Source organism: Oncorhynchus gorbuscha, linkage group LG21 (assembly GCF_021184085.1).
Source record: "Oncorhynchus gorbuscha isolate QuinsamMale2020 ecotype Even-year linkage group LG21, OgorEven_v1.0, whole genome shotgun sequence".
In the NCBI taxonomy this organism is placed as follows: domain Eukaryota; kingdom Metazoa; phylum Chordata; class Actinopteri; order Salmoniformes; family Salmonidae; genus Oncorhynchus; species Oncorhynchus gorbuscha.
Genome location: NC_060193.1, coordinates 30,643,753 through 30,665,902, shown reverse-complemented (window position 1 = coordinate 30,665,902; position 22,150 = coordinate 30,643,753). Strand labels below are relative to the sequence as shown.

At 44.2% G+C, this 22,150-nt stretch overlaps 2 protein-coding genes across 10 annotated transcripts in view; one reads left to right on the top strand and one right to left on the bottom strand.

The window, feature by feature from the left end:
- The window catches only part of LOC124008907 (VPS10 domain-containing receptor SorCS2-like), a 342,821-nt gene extending 324,619 nt beyond the window's left edge, over positions 1–18,202 (top strand). Inside the window, exons 19-27 of one of the 6 annotated variants that reach the window (XM_046320500.1) lie at positions 710–1,030; positions 1,449–1,572; positions 2,190–2,302; positions 2,597–2,719; positions 2,834–2,933; positions 3,067–3,108; positions 13,840–13,942; positions 14,535–14,737; positions 15,106–18,202. In XM_046320500.1, coding sequence (XP_046176456.1) covers positions 710–1,030; positions 1,449–1,572; positions 2,190–2,302; positions 2,597–2,719; positions 2,834–2,933; positions 3,067–3,108; positions 13,840–13,942; positions 14,535–14,737; positions 15,106–15,170 — 1,194 coding nt within the window. In that variant the 3' untranslated portion in view covers positions 15,171–18,202. Of the gene's footprint in view, positions 1–709; positions 1,031–1,448; positions 1,573–2,189; positions 2,303–2,596; positions 2,720–2,833; positions 2,934–3,066; positions 3,109–13,839; positions 13,943–14,534; positions 14,833–15,105 lie in introns of all 6 variants that reach the window. The other 5 variants (XM_046320502.1, XM_046320504.1, XM_046320501.1 and 2 more) reach the window with 5 other exon arrangements.
- Positions 18,203–19,582: 1,380 nt separating this feature from the next.
- The window catches only part of afap1 (actin filament associated protein 1), a 128,200-nt gene continuing 125,632 nt past the window's right edge, over positions 19,583–22,150 (bottom strand). For all 4 annotated transcript variants that reach the window (XM_046318989.1, XM_046318987.1, XM_046318988.1 and 1 more), the window contains one exon: positions 19,583–22,104. In XM_046318989.1, coding sequence (XP_046174945.1) covers positions 22,078–22,104 — 27 coding nt within the window. In that variant the 3' untranslated portion in view covers positions 19,583–22,077. The remainder of the gene's footprint in view (positions 22,105–22,150) is intronic.

Here is a 22,150-nt window from a genome sequence, read left to right as displayed (position 1 = left end):
ATCAGTTCTGTGGCACTCACAGATAATATCTTTGCAGTTTTGGAAACGTCAGAGTGTTTTCTTTCCAAAGCTGTCAATTATATGCATCTTTTTGTGACAAAATATTGCTCTTAAAACGGGCACATTTTTTTATCCAATAATGAAATAGCGCCCCAATAGGTTCAAGAGGTTAAGCTTTCAGACGCTATAAGACACTTATATGTACATAAATGTTTAAAATCCATAATATTAATAAAATGTTTATTGAGTTGTCTTCCTCAAATGAAGTGGATGATGAAGCAATCTTTTTTGCGAGAGGGAGGGAATCTGATTTCATTGGTCCTCAACTCGCAGCTCAGACACTCAATTCAGGTTAAGGTTGGCCTGCACTGGAGCAGGTTAAGTCTGAAGGGTTCTTTGCCATAGAAATGTACCTGGCTCGAAGGTGAGGCACTCTCGTGGTACTGGTTATCTCAACTTGAAAGTTACTTCGCTATTACCTCAAACTACATTTGTAGTATATATATTTCAATTAAGGCCTCGACAACCAGGTGAAGGGAGTTCCTTTACTAGTCAGTGACCTTAATTCATCAATCAAGTCCAGCAAAAACATGCAGACACTCGGCCCTCCGTGGAATGAGTTTGACGCGAAAAATAGAGCATTCGTTATTATCCCATTTATCAGCCCAATTCAGTGACGTTCTCCTCCTGTACCTCCTCCCTCACTCAGGGTGACACCAGCAACACTAAATACCAGGTGGACCTGGGTGACGGGGTGAGGGCCATCTACCAGAACCTGACAGTGACAGACGAGCCCATCCAGCACCGCTACGAACAGCTGGGGGTGTACCGTGTCACTGTCAAGGCCGAGAACATGGCCGGACACGACCAGGCCACCATGTACATCCAGGTCACAGCCCCTCTACAGGAAGTTCACCTGGAAGTAGTTCCCATTGCTGGGGTTAACCAGGAAGTCAACCTGACAGCTGTGGTGCTTCCTTCAGAGGCCAACCTGACTGTCTTCTACTGGTGGATAGGAGACAACCTACAGGTAATGTATACTGACCAGAGGAGGCTGGTAGGATGAGCTCATTGTAATGGCTGGAATGGAATAATCAAACACATCAAACACATGGAAGCCACATGTTTGACTCCGTTCCATCAATCCAACCCAGCCATTACCGTGAGCCCTTCCTCCTATAGCTCCTCCAACCAGCTTCCTCTGACACTGACACACACGCACAAACACACAGGCACAACCTACCGTTAATTCATACTGACACACATGCAACCCACAGGTAATACACTTTAAATGCAGATTTATGGAAACTAATGTTCAAAAGGTGACCTGAGACATATGCAACCACTGTCTTTTTTGTGATGCTAACAGTGCTAAAGCTAATGTTGAGAGTTTATAAATGATTTGGGGAAATGATGAATGAACACATTCACTGTGTGTATCCATGCAGCCCAAACTGTCCCTGGAGAATAGTCTGATAACGCAGTTCCCTGCGGAAGGAGAGGTGTCTGTCACTGTCCAGGCCTCTAATGGACGCTCCATGGTGCAGGACACCAAGACAGTCCGCATCTACGGTAAGAGAGAGGGGACATTGCAGTGCTGACGAGTTCTTATATATGACGTTATTTGTGAGCTGTACATCAACTATTTATGATGTTATCGTATGAGGCAATAGTTTTATTCTAGATGATAAAGCTCTAGTTGTTTGGTTGTGTCTCTGTGTCTCTCCATGACCTCATGTGTTGCTGTTGTGTAACTGTGTCCCTGGTGTTTTCCATGACCTCATGTGTTGCCGTTGTGTAACTGTGTCCCTGGTGTTTTCCATGACCTCATGTGTTGCCGTTGTGTAACTGTGTCCCTGGTGTTTTCCATGACCTCATGTGTTGCTGTTGTGTAACTGTCATGGATAATGATGTCTTCTTAACAAATCTAGATGAGTTTAATTTATTCATGAGAGAATGCTAACTGAGCAGAACAGTACTGTATTATCTTACCCCTTGAGACCTGATGATACAGAATAAACATAAGAAGAAGTGAATGTAGGATTGTGAGGAACTGTTGACTTATTCTAAATCATTTTGACGATAGAAATGGATAGGGTATAATTAAAATCGCAATTTGTTTTTTGGTCATCTGAATGCCGTAACCCAAAATGGCTGCCGACTTGGCTTTGTGTTCTGTCCAATCCCAGACCTTTTCCAGGTCATCCCTCTGGCCTTCAGCAGTAACCTGGACCTCCTCAACCCCAACATTCCAGAGTGGAGGGAGGACGTGGGTCAGGTGGTCACCAGGATTCTGGCCAAGGTGGGTCTACTGTACTCACCTCATACATGACCTGATGCTATAACATAACAGGACCAGTCTATTCCTTAGGATACATAATGATAGCATCTGCATTGGCCTCAATATGTTTTGGTTAAATTATTCTATTTGACATAGACATGACAGGAACATTCAGTATAGTTATGAAATGGGAGAAAACATTTGGCGATGGACTACCTGAATCAAACAAAACAAAAATGCTGATGTCGTAGAAACATGGGATACATGTCCCATACGTTGAAGATGTCGTTTCTGACCATGACCTTTGACCCCCAGATCACAGGTGTCCCCCAGGAGTCCCTGGTAACCATGGTGAAGCCGGGCCTGCCCACCACAGCCGAGCTGTACATTCTCCCACCAGAGAGCAAGCCTGCTAAGAGGAGTGTATTTGTGGATAAGGTACACTATCAAACAGACACACTACCTAACTCATTGGCATTGTTGGACTCATTCATATTGGTAGAAATTGAATTGTGTGAATTTTAATGGTTGTGTTTTACATTTTCTCCACAGCGTATCCCTGCCATTAAGCAGGCCTTTAATGAGAACAACGTTAGCTTCTTCGTACGAGGAGGTCTACAGGTGTTGGTGACCTTAGCTGATCCTAACGCAGGTAACCATTCCCATTACTGTAATCATGTCTTTGTGATGTTGTAAATATGATTTTATAATAGTTATGTTCTCCAATATTATTTGGTGTAATGTTGACTTTGAATCGATAATTTAGTTTCAATTCTATTTCAAAGGACTAATAGCTAATGACTCGTCCCCGAGAGCGACGGAGATTGGTGCGTTAGTCGCCCCACACAATCTTGTATTAGCTTTCCTTCCTGCTTTCTCAAAAGGAGTCTATTTCCTTTTGATCTCCTCAAATCTGATTGGGCTTCTGTTTTTGTTACCTTCTCTCTGCTCTGCTTTCAGTGTTATTTCCCTAATTTCTTACCTAAATTGCTAAACTGTTAGATACACTACATGACCAAAAAGTATGTGGACACCTGCACACCGAACATTTCATCTCATAAGCCGCCTCCAATGTCATTTTAGAGAATTTGGCAGTACGTCAACCGAACCTCACAACTTCAGACCGCGTGTGTGGCATCGTATGGGCGAGCGGTTTGCTGATGTCAACGTTGTGAACAGAGTGCCCCATGATGGCGGTGGGGTTATGGTATGGACAGGCATAAGCTACTCACAACGAACATAATTGCATTTTTATCAATGGCACTTTGAATGCACAGAGATGCCGTGACGAGATCCTGAGACCAATTGTTATCAAGGCTCAGGCTAAGACCCAGATGCAGACACAGGAGGCGGATAGCACGAGTCTCAGTGTTCATTATAGAACAAGGGTCAGGTAAAAAGCAAGTCAAGGCAGGCCAAGAGTCATAATCCAAATCAGAGTCAGGCAGGTTCAGGACGGCAGGCAGCATCAAGGTCAGGACAGGCAGAAAGGTCAGAAATGGGAAGACTAGGAAAAACAAACTAGAGCACAGGAAACACGGGAACACGCTGGTAGGACTTGACAAGACGAACTGGCAACAGACAAACAGAATAAGCAGGTATAAATAGGGATAATGAGGGGAGATCGGAGAACACCAGCCGTTCCGGACGACTGTGTGATCACGCTCTCCGTAACCGATGTCAGCAAGGCATTATCCTGGCAGAAATTCTTACACAGGGACACTCAAAGTCACTCTTGAATTAATCATTTTTTATTTGTCGGCCCGCTGGAGAGGTTCCAACAAACTTAATGCACCATAGTGAATGTCTGTCAGAAGCTCCATCTGGGCAGTCCCAGCAGTTGTCTTTATATATGGCTATACACAGACAAGTTATATTTACATATACAGTGGGGCAAAAAAGTATTTAGTCAGCCACCAATTGTGCAAGTTCTCCCACTTAAAAAGATGAGAGAGGCCTGTAAATTGCATCATAGGTACACTTCAACTATGACAGACAAAATCCAGAAAATCACATTGTAATTTATTTATTTGCAAATTATGGTGGAAAATAAGTATTTGGTCACCTACAAACAAGCAAGATTTCTGGCTCTCACAGACCTGTAACTTCTTCTTTAAGAGGCTCCTCTGTCCTCCACTCCTTACCTGTATTAATGGCACCTGTTTGAACTTGTTATCAGTATAAAAGATACCTGTCCACAACCTCAAACAGTCACACTCCAAACTCCACTATGGCCAAGACCAAAGAGCTGTCAAAGGACACCAGAAACAAAATTGTAGACCTGCACCAGGCTGGGAAGACTGAATCTGCAATAGGTAAGCAGCCTGGTTTCAAGAAATCAACTGTGGGAGAAATTATTAGGAAATGGAAGACATACAAGACCACTGATAATCTCCATCGATCTGGGGCTCCAGGCAAGATCTCACCCTGTGGGGGTCAAAATGATCACAAGAACGGTGAGCAAAAATCCCAGAACCACACGGAGGAACCTAGTGAATGACCTGTAGAGAGCTGGGACCAAAGTAACGAAGCCTACTATCAGTAACACACTACGCCGCCAGGGACTCAAATCCTGCAGTGCCAGATGTGTCCCCCTGCTTAAGCCAGTACATGTCCAGGCCCGTCTGAAGTTTGCTAGTTTGCTAGAGAGCTTTTGGATGATCCAGAAGAAGATTGGGAGAATTTCATCTGACCATATGACACCAAAATATAACTTTTTGATAAAAACTCAACTCGTCATGTTTGGAGAACAAAGAATGCTGAGTTCCATCCAAAGAACACCATACCTACTGTGAAGCATGGAGGTGGAAACATCATGCTTTGGGGCTGTTTTTCTGCAAAGAGACCAGGACGACTGATCTGTGTAAAGGAAATATGAATGGGGCCATGTATCGTGAGGTTTTGAGTGAAAACCTCCTTCCATCAGCAAGGGCATTGAAGATGAAACGCTGGGTATTTCAGCATGACAATGATCCCAAACACACCGCCCGGGCAACGAAGGAGTGGCTTCGTAAAAAGCATTTCAAGGTCCTGGAGTGGCCTAGCCAGTTTCCAGTTCTTAACCCATAGAAAATCTTTGGAGGGAGTTGAAAGTCTGTGTTGCCCAGCAACAGCCCCAAAACATCACTGCTCTATCGGAGATCTGCATGGAGGAATGGGCCAAAATACCAGCAACAGTGTGTGAAAACCTTGTGAAGACTATTGACCAAATACTTATTTTCCACCATAATTTGCTAATAAATAAATTTAAAATCCTACAATGTGATTTTCTGGATTTTTTTCTCTCGTTTTGTCTGTCATAGTTGAAGTGTACCTATGATGGCCTCTCATCTTTTTAAGTGGGAGAACTTGCACAATTGGTGGCTGACTAAATACTTTTTTCCCCACTGTATTTACATATATTTTCATTAATCATTACAGTTTTGTTTCATTCATGTGACTGACCAATAGTGGCTCATAACATGTGACAGACCAATAGCTCACGAGGCTTCTTCGCTCCAAGCTGAGACCTTGAAACTGAGATATCTTTTGTTCGTTCTTAAAACAAGGTCTGGGCATACAGCCAAATGGCAGCTACTGATTTGTACTGTCAGCCACTTGCATGAATACAGAAATTGATTTATAGAACAGCACATGAGTAGAACATAGAAATTAGTTATAAGAAAAGCACAAAAATTTAAATTCCATTACATCCATCCTCTTATCACTTGTGTGATAATGATCATTACATTTTAATGTAAGCATTTAGATTTGAAAATATTCTATACTCCTGTTAAAGTAAGGGAAATCAACACAGGGAGAGAAAAAACAGACACTTCTTCATTTCAAACCCTTCATTCTGGGTTGTACAATCCACTTAGCATGGTAATACTATAATCATAATAAAGGTTATACTTTATTAATGAAAGTTAGTATCAAAAATACACACATACCAAGAGATCTGTAGATTCATAGGTGAATAAATCTCTCAATGTTAACCATTGTTTCAATATTTCTTACCACAATCGGGTTGCATTGACAAATGTTTTTAACTAACTGTCCCTGGGCCATCAACCTAGTCAACATATAAAACCCAGTTGTTTAGAAATTCTGTTAAAACCTTCAAAAGCTTGGTGCTTGCTCATCAGCTCATTGTTCCACATGATGTTAAGAGGTTAAGGGTATAGATGGCCTTACCCTCAACTTGTTAAAAGAAAACAACCTTCAATCAGTACTCATCCTCTGTATCTACAGGGGGAAATGGGAGTGGAGGAGCTCATTAGAGAGGAGGAGGAGCTCATTAGTTTTACCATCTTCTGGAGGAGCAGAAAACATGATAGCTGCTGAAATCTTGTCAGCCAGAGAGGCACAAATAGCCTTCCAGCATTTCAATAACATTTCACAGGAAAGAGAACACATGTTATAACATTCTCACACCAACCTTGCTAATAATGAGATTGGGGCATGGTTAGCCCAAGCTACAATCTTGTGGCTCTCCTCACATTTGAACCCAAATGTAGAATTGCAGTCCTTAGTGCTTCACGTTGGTTCGATCACTGAGACCCTCAACTTAGCACACACCGACACTCGCAAAATGTACTTTTACATTGACATTATTTTTCTAGCATGAACTTTTCTCATCATTTGATGTAATGACAATGCATTCTTGGTCTAAATTACAATAAATGTCGCAGTGTGCAGACCTCCAATCAACCTAATACCCCAAATAATCCATTTTGGATAAGCCTAAATTAATTACGTGAATGACCCTTGATAATGTCTCTCACAAATCCATTTGGTCTTTGTCCATTTTCCTACCAGTACACCAGCACCAGCAGCATGAGAGAAGTTTGGACTGGATCTCTCTCCATGCTCACTGCACATGGACCTATGTCACACTCTTGAGAGAAAAAGCATGAGAGAAAAGGCAGTTGATAGCTTCTGGATGCTGTGTACAGGTTGCTGGCTCGGACTCCGGTCTCACGGTAGAAGTGGTAAAGGACCGTACTGAAAACCATTTTCGCAATTTTCAGCCGGTTAGAGGGGGTGTGGAGGTTCACAACTGCTCAACGTCTGACCGTAAGGCGCTACAGAGGGTAGTGCTTATGGCCCAGTACATCACTGGGGCCAAGCTTCCTACCATCCAGTACCTATATACCATGTGGTGTCAGAGGAAGGCTCCAGTCACCCAAGTCCCAAGTTATAGACTGTTCTCTCTGCTATCGCAAGGCAAGCAGTACCGGAGCGCCAAGTCTAGGACCAAAAGGCTCCTTAATAGCTTCTACCCCCAAGCCATAAGTGCTTAGCAATTAATCAGATGGCCACCCAGACTATTTACATTGACACACCCCCCCACCCCTTTGTTTTTACACTGCTACTACTTGCTGTTTATTATCTATGCAGTGTCACTTTACCCCTACCTACATGTACAAAATATCTTGACTAACCTGTACTTCCGCACATTTACTCGGTACTGGTACACCCTGTATATTGCCCTGTTTTATTGTGTTACTTTTTTATTTTACTATTTTTTCTTCAGTTTATTTAGTAAATATTTTCTTAACTCTTTCTTGAACTGCATTTTTGGTTATGGGAGTGTAAGTAAGTATTTCACGGTAAGGTCTACACCTGTTGTATTCGGAGCATGTGACAAATATTATTTTATTTGTATACGGAGGTTGCGGGGCAATAGAAGACAAACAGCAGAGGGGCTAAGGATTTTAGAGATAGGGAAAGGGCCGATGAAATGGGGGGAAAGTTTACGGGACTCCACCTGGAGGGGCAGGTCCTGAGTGGAAAGCCATGCCTTCTGCCTGATCCGTTAGCGGGGAGCAGGGGTCCAGCGCCAATCCGCCTGTTGCCGATACCTGGATGTGGTCTTCAGAAGAGCGGCCCGGGATTTCTTCTAGGTACGGAGACAGCGGCGGACGAACATCTGGGCAGAGGGTATGCTGAATTCGTCCTCTTGCTCAGGGAAGCGTGGGGGCTGATATCCCAAGGAACACTTGAAAGGCGAGAGACCAGTGGCTGAGCAGGGAAGTGTGTTACAGGCGTATTCCACCCACATGAGTTGCTGGCTCCAGGTGGTGGGGATGGCGGAGACGAGGCAACAAAGAGCCGTCTCCAGGTCCTGATTGGCTCGCTCCAGCTGGCACTTAGATTGGGGGTGAAAATCAGAAGACAGGCTGGCCGACTGCCCAATGAGGGTGAAGAATGCCTTCCAGCGAACGAGAACTGAGGACCACAATCGGAGACCATGTCAACCGAAGTCCATGGATCCGGAAGACGTGCTGCACCATGATCTGAGCCATCTCCTTGGCTGTGGGTAACTTAGGAAGGACACTGAAATGGGCATCTTTAGAACACGATCCAGACAGTGGTGGATAGGCTGTGTTGCTATCTGACAGAGGAAGACCAGTAACAAAGTCCACGGATATATGGGACCAGGGCCGGTGAGAGACAGGGAGTGGTTGAAGAAGGCCAGCCGGAGCTTGTTATTTTGTGCACACACAGAGCAGGTGGTGACGGATGAGGAGACTTCAGGAACCATGGACGGCCAACAAAAGTGTTGTTGGATGAAAGCCAGGGTCCGACTGGAATCTGGATGGCAGGTCAGTCTCGGGGAATGTGCCAATTCCAGGACCGGGGAACAGGCAGAGTTTGGGACAAACGTCCAGTTAGCCGTACAGTTGGGAACGCTGTGCCTTAAGGACCAGGCTCTCTATAGCCCTTGACGAGTGCAGCCGCTAGGCAGGAGGTAGGGACCCTGGTCTCAGGGTCAGACTGAGTAGCAGCGGGGGCTATACAAATGTGAGAGAGTGTCAGGCTCCACATTCTTGGACCCCGGGTGGTAGGAGTGAAATTTAAATGGGTGAATGACAGGGCCCCAAGAAGCCTGCCTAGAGTTGAGGCGCTTGGCAGTGCGAAGATATTCCAGGTTCTTATGGTCAGTCCACCACCTTATGGTCAGTCCACACTAAGAATGGGTGTTCCGCTATCCCTCCAATCAGTGCCTCCACTCCTCCAACGCCATCTTGACGGCGAGGAGTTCTCGATTTCCCACATCATAGTTCCTCTCAACATGGGTAAGATGATGAGAGAGAAAAGCGCAGGGGTGCAGAACGCTGGGTCAGGACGGCCGCCACTCCAACATCCGAGGCATCGACAGGATGGTTCCGAATGGATTAAGATGGGGGCTGTCGTGAATCGATGTTTGAGGTCAGAGAATGCCCAGTCAGCTGCTGGAGACCATGTGAATGGAACCTTGGGAGAGGTGAGTGCTGCGAGGAGGGAAGCCAGGGTGCTGTAACCCCGGATTAAGCGGTTGTAGAAGTTAGCAAAACTCAGGAAATGTTGCAGCTGCACTCTGAATGTGGGTTGAGGACAATCCACCACCGCTCTCACCTTGTCTAATCCATCTGTATATTTCCTGCTGCGATGACGTATCCTAGCAAGGAGATGGTTGTGCGATCGAATTCACACTTCTCTTCATTAACGAAAGCTGGTTCTCACTGAAGGACCTGTCGGACGTGGATGTCGTGCTCTTGAGCCAAATGAGAAAAGACAAGGATAACGTCGAGGTACATAAACACGAACCGGTTCAACATGTTGACCAGGGTCTGGAACACAGCAGGAGCGTTGGTCAGTCTGAATGGCATAACCAAGTACTCATAGTGCACGCGAGCCGTGTTAAAGGTTGTCTTTCACTCGTCTCCTTCCCGTATCCAGATGGTAAGCATTCCGAAAGTCCAACTTAGAGAAGATGGTCACTCCCTTGAGAGGTTCGAAAGCCGAGGAGATGAGTGGTAGAGGGTAACGTTTTTTTAACCGGTGGTCGATACACAGGCGCAGGGTTTTGTTCTTCTCCACAAAGAATAACCCTGCGCTGGCGGGAGAGGCAGATGGACGAACATTCCCTGCAGCGAGAGAGTTCTCAATATGCTCCTCCATAGCCTCCATAGCCATAGCCGGGAGATGGTCAATGGCGCAGTCGCAGGGTCTATGCGAAGCAGAGACGTATTGCTGGCCTTGTTGAAGACCTCTTGGAGGTCCAGGTACTCCGCGAGAATGGCGGTGAGATCTGAGGCTTCTCCCAAGCCAGCAGGAAGATGTCCTGGGGCAGGCTGTGCTGACTTATTACACTTTACCTGGCAGAACGGGGTCCAACCCACGATAGAACCAGCAGCCCAGTCAGTCATGGGATGGTGCATCTGGAGCCATGAATACCCCAAAACCACGGGTACATGGGGGGATTCTATGAGCAGGAACTACATACACTTACTGTGATTTCCTGATACTTGTAGGTTGATAGGAACCATATTACCAATAGAGAGCCCATACAGCACTCTGACGTCCATGGGAATGGAGAGGGGTTGAGTGGAGATTCCCAGCTCTGACACCAAGATGGCTTCAATAAAGCTCTCATCAGCCCTAGAGTCAATGAGCACCCGGAAAGATTTGACCTGGTCAACCCACAACAGAGTGGCATGGAAAGGGGTAGGAGTAAGGGGAGATTAGAAAATCCCTGTATGGCTCACCAGAGTACGCTACCTACTGGTGAGCCTGGTCTTTTTAATGGACAGGTGGAAATATAATGTCCTGTAGTCCCTCAATACATACAGATCCTGGTGCTCAACCTGAGTAAATGTTCATCCGGAGACAATCTAGCCCTTCCCAGTAGCTTGGTCTCTGGAGGAGGTGAGTCAACCGTCCTCGGTGATACAGGCACTCGGGTGACCTCGGATTCTCTCGGTAAGGTGGACGTCGGGTACTTCCGGGATTCCGCGGAGGCGAGGTGGGAGCAGTGGATGAGCGGGTGTGACCGGGAACAAATCTCCTCTCCCTCCTACATTCCCGTAGCCGCCCATCGATCCGTAATGTCAAGGCGATGAGGGAGTCGAGGTCCATGGGACGCTCCCGGGCTGTGAACTTGCTCTAACCTCCTCCGATAATACGTGAAGCAAAATGTCGAAAAGGATTTCCAGGTTCCAGGCACTCTCAACTACCAACGTGTGAAAATCCACCGCATAGTCTACCACACTACGGGAGTCTTGACATAGTTGGAGCAGCTTACGAGCAGCCTCTCTCCCGGACAACGGAGAATCAAACACTTTTCGTCCCTCTGTCACAAACTCCTCAAGACTGAGGCAAACGGTGGACTCCCACACTGCCGTAGCCCAGGCAAGTGCCCTCTTGGACATCAGAAGGTATGCTATCTTCGAGTGGTCCGAGGGGAAAGAAGAAGGCTGCACCTCGAATATGAGGGAGCACTGGGCAAGAAAAGCCCGGCAGGTTCCAGAATCTCCAATGTAGCACTCCGGAGGAGGTAAACAAGGTTCTCGGGACACCGGGGTAGGCTGGGAAGGAGTGTTGCTGCTGGCGGGATTGCTGAGAGTCTGGGGAATTACTTTTATGGCTTGCTGCCTAGTAGGGAATCTTCAGAGTTTATTGAATGCATGGTCATGGCGTTCTGCCGGGATATGGAGTCCCTCCATAAGGCTTTGCAGTAACTCCTTGTAAGCTATTATCTGATGGTAGCACAACAGTAAACAAAGAGGGTAGCATATTTCAACCCTGCAGGCGCTACACAAAATGCAGAAATAAAATATTTAACATGCCTTACCTTTGATGAGCTTCTTTTGTTGGCACTCCAATATGTCCTATAAACATCACAATTGGTCCTTTTGTTCGATTAATTCCGTCCATATATCCAAAATGTCAATTTATTTGTCCCGTTTGATCCAGAAAAAACTGCTTCCAAAATACACAACGTCACTACAAAATATTTCAAAAGTTGCCTATACACTTGGCCAAAATATTTCAAACTACTTTTGTAGTACAACTTTGGGTATTTTAAAACATTAATAATCGATCAAATTGAAGACGGGTCTGTGTTCAATACAGGAACACAACAAACCAAGCTACTTTTCAAGTCTTGCGCAACTCTTAACAGTGTTACACAGTTCCTAGATGCCCAGACAAAGGAATAACCTCAACCAAATTCCAAAGACTGGTGACATCCAGTGGAAGCGATAGGAACTGACAACAAGTTCCTAAGAAATATCGTTTGCCAATGAGAACTCAATGGACAGAGACCTTCTTTTTTTAAAGAATCTGAATGGTTAGTCCTCGGGGTTTTGCCTGTTCCAGAAACTTCAGAGTGTTTTATATCCAAATGTACTAATACTATGCATATCTTATATTCCTGGCATGAGTAGCAGGAAGTTGAAATTGGGCACGCCATTTATCCAAAAGTGAAAATGCTGCCCCCTATACCCTACGAAGTTAATTATTCCACGGCCTGCATACTCACCAGACATGTTACATGTTGCATTTATATTTTTGGACTTTGGAACATTGCTGTGTGGACTTGCTTCCATTCAGCCACAAAAGCATTAGTGAGGTCGGGCACTGATGTTGAGCGATTAGGCTTGGCTCGAAGTTGGCGTTCAAATTCATCCCAAAGGTGTTCGATAGGGTTGAGACCAGGGCTCTGTGCAGGCCAGTCAATATGTTCCACACCGATCTCTACAAACTATTTCTGTATGGACCTCATTTTGTGAATGGGGGTATTGTCATGCTGAAACAAGGAAAAGGCCTTCCCCAAACTTTTGCCACAAAGTTGGAAGCACAGAATCATCTAGAATGTCATTGTATGCTGTAGCGTTAAGATTTCCCTTTACTGGAAGTAAGGGGCCTTGTCTAAACCATGAAAACAGCCCCAAACCATTATTCCTCCTCCACCAAACTTTACAGTTGGCACTATGCATTCGGGCAGATAGCATTCTCCTGGCACCCGCCAAACCCAGATTCGTCCGTCAGACTGCCAGATGGTAAAGCGTGATTCATCATTCCAGAGAACGCGTTGCCACTGCTCCAAAGTCCAATGGCTGCTCGGCCATGGAAACCCATTTCATAAAGCAGGGCAGAAATTTGACAAACTCACTTATTGGAAAGGTGGCATCCTATGACGGTGTCATGTTGAAAGTCACTGAGCTCTTCAGTAAGGCCATTCTACTGCCAATGTTTGTATATGGAGGTTGCATGGCTTTTATACACCTGTCAGCAACAGGTGTGGCTAAAATACCCGAATCCACTCATTTGAAAGGGTGTCCACATACCTATGTATATATTGTGTATTTTCGCAATATCTACATAGGTAAACAATATGTTCGAATGAGGTCTAATCTATTCCATTTGCTTTTAAACTTACTCTATATTTCTTGCACAGTTTGCGTGCAGATCGCTCTTCCGGACTGTGCGGTGTGGTGTATGTGTGTGTGTGTGTTAAACACTGTGTGTGGTGTTTATCGAAGCAGAGTGGAATGGACTGGTTGCAGTGAGATGTGTATGTATTCTTTTGGGTTTATTGTGACATGCCAGCTATACTCTTGTTTCAGTGTCTTAGTTGGCCACATCCATAGCAGGTGTGTGTAGGCAGACTGTGTGTGTGTTACCTACCCTGTGTGTCTGTGTACTGTTCATTTCCCATCTGATGTGTGTTGTCTATCCTTGTGTGCAGGGTGTGTATGTGCCATATCATAATGTGTGTGTGTGTGTGTGTATTGTTCCCCCTGCAGGTTCTCAGGGTGGAGTGGCAGGTCCAGGTGTCTGGGCTCTGGCTGTCATCTTCCTCATCAGCGTCATCGCTACTGGATCCTTCATCCTCTACAAGTTCAAGAGGTGGGTATGATAGACTCACATATATCAGATATTTACTGGGCACTAGACACACATAGTTAAGATTTTGCAGTTGACCAATTATTTGTAATTATGTTCCCGCCCCCCTGACCATCCACTCAAGAAAAAAGTCAGCCCCCGGCTGAATCTAGTTTAATCAGTTCATGATCCCTGGCCAAGAGCATGTGGTCAGGAAAAACTCCTGAAGCTAAAACAATAATGTCCTTTGGTATACGCTTTCATCGTGACATAGTCAATATACTGCATGTTGCCCATTTGGGAATCAAACCCCCAATTATGGTGTTGCATTAACCATGCTTCAACCATCAGAATCAGTCATCCTCTGAAGCATTGCATGACCACAGATGAAAACATAACTGCATGTATGAAGATACAGTAGGTGAATACATTATTGATTCAGTATAGATGTACTTGATGAATCTAGAATGTAGATGAATGAATATGTTGTGCATGATTTGTCTTCTTTTCACAAGTCCCACCAATAGCACTTCCTTTGCATCCGATGCACAAAGTCCTCAATCTGTCACTCATTAACATGAACCACAACCTCTCATCAAAACTACAAATCCCACAGTCCTTGGCTTAGGACTGAGGATGCCTATCCTCCACTATTTTTCAGAAAGCTGCCTGGCCGAAATGTGTATGCCCAGATGCACAACGAGAAGGAGCAGGAGATGACCAGCCCTGTCAATCACAGCGAGGACACGCAGCACATCATCCAGGGGGAGGAGTTTATCGACGACGATCTGGACTCGCAGACTCTAGGTAACGCAGGAGGTAGCCCCGCCTTCCGTTCCCTTATAAGGACTAATCCCTACTACTACTAACAGAAAAGCCTGCTACTACTCACAAGCCCATGCAGCTAACGCAAGGTATTAGTTATTTGCAAAAGTATTTTCTTTAATCTATTGCTACTAACTCCAGAACAATATTGTGAATTAAAGGTTAATTTAAGCATTGTAATACTTATATTAATAAAATAGTTACTCTTTAAAAGTTAGTTTGGCTAAAATATGACTCTTGAGATGATCAAGGATATTGTGCTTTAATGTTGCAAGATAAAGAAGCATGTGGGATTTTCCCTTTTAAAACCAACTGACCCTCGGCACTAGTCTCACCCACTTATTCTCTCTCCTTGTTGCTAGGTAACCACTCGGGTGTGGTGCTGAGCATCAACTCCAGAGAGCTGCACAGCTACCTGACCAGCTGATGGCTGAACAAGGACACACTAACCAGCTAGCCATGCTAAAGAGCTAGCCATGCTAACGAGCACAGGGAACTCTACTCTGCCTTCCTTCTCTGTCTCTCCGTCTGACCAACCAATCCACCACTCCCCTTACAGAGGAAGAGAAACCACCATAGTACTACAGTCTAGCAGTACTCTCTCTCTCTCTCTCTCTCTCTCTCTCTCTTCTCTCTCTCTCCTTCTCTCCATGGCCCCTCGCTCCCTTGTTACGGCTCTCGGTCTTGCCACTGGACCAGAGGGACACTTACTGTATCCTCCGTTCTGCTTCTCCCTCAATCGCTCTACCCCCCCTCCATTGCGTTACTGTAACATCAGGGGTGTGGGCCAACTCTGCTTTTTACCCAGTGTTCTCTGCACCCAGTGTCCGTTGCACCCTGTGTCGTGTTTGCTCGGTGTGTTCTCATTGGTTAAACCCCGCAGAGACTGATTGGACACCACCCAGTGAGGATGGACAGTTCCGACATCACAGAGAGGAAGCCCCACCCACTGGCCTGCTATTTAAAACGCTCTGTACTGTAAGACTCATCTTTTCACTGACTGTTTTCACACACTAGGTAGTTCCCAGATATCATAGTACACTAGTAGAAGAAGGATAGCGGGGTACACAATATGACCAAAACAGAGCCATGCAATGACCAGGCCATAGCTGTGAAAAGTACATCATTCTCACACACAGTTTGGGTACTGTGGTTTAGTAGTGGAGAAAAGAGAGGTAAATATGTTATTAATAGCTTTGTTTACAACTCTGGGGGATCCTACAAAATGAAGAGAAGGTTTTTAGGAGAATATTATTTGTATTTTTTTAAACAATCCCATAATTTACAATTGACGCCATCTCTGTTTCTCTCTCTCACTTAAATGCAATAATACTCTTTCTCAGGAAAGAATTAGATGAAATGCCCCCTTTAAATCTGCAGGGTTGTTATATGAAGGATAGGGTGTGGAAAGGGAGCAGTCTGAACCAATAATGTACATAAACCCTGGATTGCTGAAGCAATGTATTGGCCATTAAGAGGCTTTGAAGCCACCGGTCGGCCATATTGGCACTCCCCAGTAGGAGCAGTCTTCCATAGGAATTAATGGAATTCTACAGTATCTCAATTAAATGTTTCAAGGCCAAAATTACATGTATTTAAATATTTTTTTTTGTTGTAGAGGGGAAAGTAACATTTAGCAACAGAAAAATATATATACTTTAAGGGAAATGTTTATATATTTATATATATTTGAATGTTTAGCTCACATAATATAATTTAAAAGTATGCTTTAACGTGTCTGGAATAAAATACGTCTGACAAAAACAAATGTAGACATTAATAAATGCATTTCTATAGCTTCCAAAATATTTTTTACACTGGTGGGGGAGTGCCAAGATGGAGGCACAGTGGCGTCAACACAGCGCCCCAGAATCAGTCATCTAGTGTATATATAAATCATTGGTCGGAACTGAGGCAAGGTTGCGTTCTTGAAAATAATGCAATTACCCAAATAGGCACTAAGGGGTGGTGTTGCACTGTTTTTAAATCCCAGATACAGGTATTTCAGAGTCGAGCTAACATGAAGCATGTGGGAAAATCTTCATTCATTCACCGTTATTTACATACAGTCCTTGTTGAAACGGTCTCCATTTGTCATACAGCAATGTATAACAATGCTCTATAATAATGAAATGTCATTTTTATGTTTTACGGTACTTGATTACTAGGTGAGGTTAAAGGAGTGACACTTTGTATGGTGTTTGATATTTTAGCAAAGCTACAGCATGTCACGTCCCTGGTTAAAAGAAAAAGTAATTGTTTGTCCCACCGTGCCTAAAAAGACGCAGACTCCTCTGCTCTATGACATTTCCTTTGCATTTCCTCTACTTATTTATTTACTAATAACAATTTGACCGCGCCGCCAAGTTAACCCCCGGGTCAGAGGTCAACGCGAGTTCATTTCCCCAGAGACTAAGGTCGTCGTCATGGAGAGCGTCATGGAGATAAAAGGTGTGGCTGTCGTTACATGAGCCTATATTAGGCAGAGTTAGCAGTGGTATGGTGGTAGGTCTCCTATATAATTTGGTTTGTGTACATAGATGTTTATATGAAAAACCTCCCACTGTATATAGTCACTTGAGTGTGAGTATTTTACACTAATATGAAAACACACACATCTTTCTGGATGCCCCCTTCACTGAATCCCCCATCACAGTAAAATGACACAGGGAGCTTTCTCATTACCCATTGCTTGCTTCTCGTGTATCAGCATTATTTCTGTGTATAGCGAAGTACCAAGACTTTTATAGGTAGGCTACTTTTTGTTGTATCCATTGTTTAACTGGAAAGGATCGCTCACGATCAAATCTACAGCCTTCACTTCTGCACTCGTGCTATTGCATTTGGGATACATTTGGTTTCATTCCTGTAAAAACGTGAAGTAAATCTTAGTCAGTAGCTTTCCTTCCCATTGCACATTTCCCAAAGACATTTCATTTACACCAACGATGTAGTCTTGAGGGAGTGCAGTCCAGGGAGAAGTGTACTTCACATATTGGGGCCATATGATGGGGTTGTCTCGATTGAGGCAGAGTACACCCGTCTTAGTGACAAATGCTGAGAGTCAATCTCAAGCTTCCCAGTGAGTCAGTTACATTCATGATAATGTAGGCCTATCTGATACGAACAGACAGTACACCACACTGGACTATTCGATTTGATTCTCTGTTCTTCATCTTTTGTACATATATATATATATATATATGCTCATATTTGGCTTGTTCTTAGTTTTCTAGTGACGTCTGTTATTACCCCCCCCCCCCCTTGTGGGGATCAAGAGAATCCAACGTATCCTGAAGGAGATTCACTGTTGACAGACTATGTGAGATTGACCGCAGTTGTATTAATATTTTTGGGTTTGTTTGATTTTTTGGTCAATTAAAAATGTGTTGAAGTCCTCAACAGAAAGTGTATCGCACTTAACCCTGCATTCTGGAATAAATCACTCCCCTAACTGTACGTGTTTGTTGTCCTCATTTGATCGGTTCCGTAAAGATTTGACTTCTTCAAAGGCTTGACGATCCGTTGACTCAGCCGTGCTAGCTCTGGAATAGAGCAAGTACATGGAATGGCTGGGGGTTTGAGAAATTCTGTTTGAAACCTATCCAACTTGCGCTAAATATGCACTTAATCACACACGTGGAAATTAAACTAACAATCCTGCTGTTCCCAATCGCTTGCACATTGCAACAGATCGATTGGAATGCTCAAATCAAACTTTACTGAAGGGGTTTCATCAAGTGAATGGCAAACGCGTCACCAACAACGAGCAGAGTGGATGGGTTAATGGCCAATGGGGTTGAGCCACATCTCTTCAATGAGCCTTTGCAGACCTGTCGATGTGGAGCACATGAAGACAAGCACTTCAGGTATGAAGGAGTTGGTGGCACAGGGTTGTGGGTTAGAACCAAGGTATTGCAGTTGGATGTCATGGCAGTTGGTGGAATGTGACAACTGATGGAGGTTAAAAGCTTGAACCGACAACCCTGTGCTTACTGGGGAGAAAACTTCAGGGTAAGAACTCTACACCAGACTCCTTCACTTCTCATTGTATTTATTTAACGAGGCAAGTCAGTTAAGAACAAATTCTTAGGTACAATGACGGCCTGCACCGGCGATGCTGGGCCAATTGCGCACCACCCCACGGGACTCCCAATCGTGATGTGATTCAGCCTGGATTTGAACCAGAGACTGTAGTGACACCTCTTGCACGGAGATAGACCGCTGCACCGCTCTGGAGCGCATCAGCAGTTGTGGAAAATTTCAGAAATGTACACTAAAGGTCAAGAGTTTAACCTCAGAGCCATTGCCCCCTGTCATCCCCCATTGCTTCTGACCCATCCAGATGAATCCGAACAAACGAGCCAATCAGCAGGAGAGAAAGAGTTCGCAGATCTAGTTCTAACATTTGACATATCTAAAACAAGTGACACAGAATTCGGATCTAATGCAACCATCACTATGATTTCTCAGATTCTTGGGTTTATTCCTGCATTGATGTGTATGGTATCACCTGCTAGCAGGTAATATTGCTAGATCATGTTTTGAACAACTGTTTTCTCATATACTGTATCTTGGGTAATTTCTTTCAATGCTTTGCTCTTTGAGAATATACGTAATAACATTTTCATGGAGGTTTTAAGATTCATTTGGTCTGACTACACATCTAACCCAACACCAATAAACAAGAAAAGAGGACATTTGGAAAGGAGTTTATTGCTTTTATTTACAGCCGTTCGTCACCGAGTTGGCAACTGTCAAAAGAAGTACAATGGAGTAGAAAAGTCTAAGGTGCAAAACAAACAATGTTGCTGTTTCTCCCCTACTCCCTCTGCCCACACCCCCACCCCCCCAATCTCCCCTCCCGCAATGTGGGTTCACATTTTCTCACTGATGTATCTCTTGTCCCATTTCAGTTTTGAAGGTGTTTATACAAAGGTAGGCTTTCGAAATGGATTAGACACTTAACTTGTCCTCCTCTCCCTCATCTCGTGGTGACTATGACTAGCTCTAGCTTGCCATCTAGTGGGACTTTGGCCGGGATTCAATCCCATGGCAGGTTATAGACATTGTGGCGTTTAAAGGGGTAGTTCACCCAAATTACAAAATGACACATTGGTTTCTTTACACGGTAAGCAGTCTATGTACAATGTGTGACAGCAATCCAAGCTTTGGGTTTAGTTTCCCTGGCAGTGGCTGGTACCGTTTCCAAATGCTAACGTTTTAGCATTTCTGCTACAAAAATCCCATTCAAGTCATGGCACCAATATCAGAATTTTTCGCATCATGTTCAAATCATCAATAACTGACGTTTGGTGAGCTTCACAATAACATGTAGATACTTTTGGATGATGCACGGACAATGCTAATATTGGTCCCATGGCTTCAATGGGATTTGTGCCACAAATGCTAAAACGTTAGCATTTGGAAACAGTGCCAGCGAAACTAATCCAAAGCATGGATTTCTGTCATACCTTTGTCCATAGACTGCCTACACGGTAAGGAATATGTCAATATGTCATTTTGTGTAAACCATCCCTTTAAAAGGCAATGTTCTCAGGTTTGCGGAGATCCCATACGCGGTAAATGCTGCTTATATATGCGATCGGATTTGAATCCCGGCATCAATCTAACAGAATGGAAAAGCTATACAAATATTTACACTCTGATAACTTGAGAAACCTCCATTGGTGGCCATTTTTGCTATGCACAGTCTCATATTCCAACCAAATACACCTTAAACCAGCCATTTTAAAAGGTAAATGCGCCTTTGAGTAAATGGTAAAAGCTTGTTTGCAGTAGTACATCAACATGCTACTTCTCACTCCTACAAAGCACAGTGGTTAGGTTACACTGAGCTGTGTGGATATGACAGTATTTGCCATGTACTGTAGATGTGGTAAAAGCATTACCAAAAGCACCATTTGAAATAAATGACATCATAAATGACACACATAATGTGTGTGCTTGTGTGTTCACGTGCGCGTGCCTATGTAGTGTGTATGAGCTGAAACGTGTTGCTACAGTAGAAGTTGGAAGTTCAAGAATCCACAACTAGGTCACAGTCTCTGGTTGAAGCGGAGAACACACAGTATTTCTGACCATACAGGCCTCTATTTCTAACAATGTATTAGTGATGGGGATGGAATGTGCCTTGGAGACGTTTTCAACACACGCGCACACATACACTATCGTGCGCACTAACACGCAAGCCACAAACACGCTCACTCACTCACACACACAGTCGTGCGCACTAACACGCACGCCACAAACACGCTCACTCACACACACACAGTCGTGCGCACTAACACGCACGCCACAAACACGCTCACTCACTCACACACACAGTCGTGCGCACTAACACACAAGCCACAAACACGTTCACTCACTCACACACACAGTCTGGCGCACTAACACACAAGCCACAAACATACACACACACACACACACATCAGATCACAGGGCTACAGTACACCAGTGGCATGATTAAAAGAGCTGGGCCGAGGCTCCTGGTTGTCAAGCTTAAATATAAGAGGCCACGTTACTTGAGGTTTTAGGATTTTTCCAATGCCAGAGGCCAAACTCACCAGGACACGACCACGCCTTAGCCTGACCTGCACTTTACTGAGTGAAGCATTCCAATGGCCCACTCACAAGCATCAACCAGTAGGGAGTAGGTGTGTTGCTGGTTTGATGATCTGCAAATCATCTGGATTGCCTAACAGTGATACTGATGATTCGATTAACCCATTTAGATGACGTGAACATTAGTGGCGCAGTGCAGTTACCACTCTAAACATATGCTTGTGAACAAGAGAGCTTCTAACAGAGTAGGAAAGATAACATGGGCGCTTACGGAGAGCTAGCTATACTATAAAACAAGCATTAAATATTATCAACATAAATAATCACAGGGATGTTTACTTAATAAACATTTACAAATAAATACTTGGATTTTTGAACCCCAAGAGTTGTAGAAACCAGATTTGTGTGTGATGGAGAAACAGATCACAAAAGACCGTCTATGATTGGATGTCTGCTTGAAAAGAAAGAAAACGATTGGACGAATACCAAAACCGCACGACAGAGTATTTCAAACATGCCAGATATAATACACGGTATTATACAATAGTAAGCTACAAAAAGAGTGCTAATTTCTTTATGTTTTGGAAATAAAGTATACTCAAATCAGCATCGTCTTTCTGGTTGGCGATGCTACGCTTGTAGAGTAGTCCTCTTCAACCTTCTTCCCCCATGTGAAAAGTGAATAAATATATACACACACAAAAAAAACAAGCTGGTACAATAGGATCGTTTGTGAAGAGAGTTGCTGCTTATGTGCCCGTCTTCATCTCCCATTCCTGCAACGAAGGGAACAGTGACTGTGCTTGGGTGTCAGGATATCAA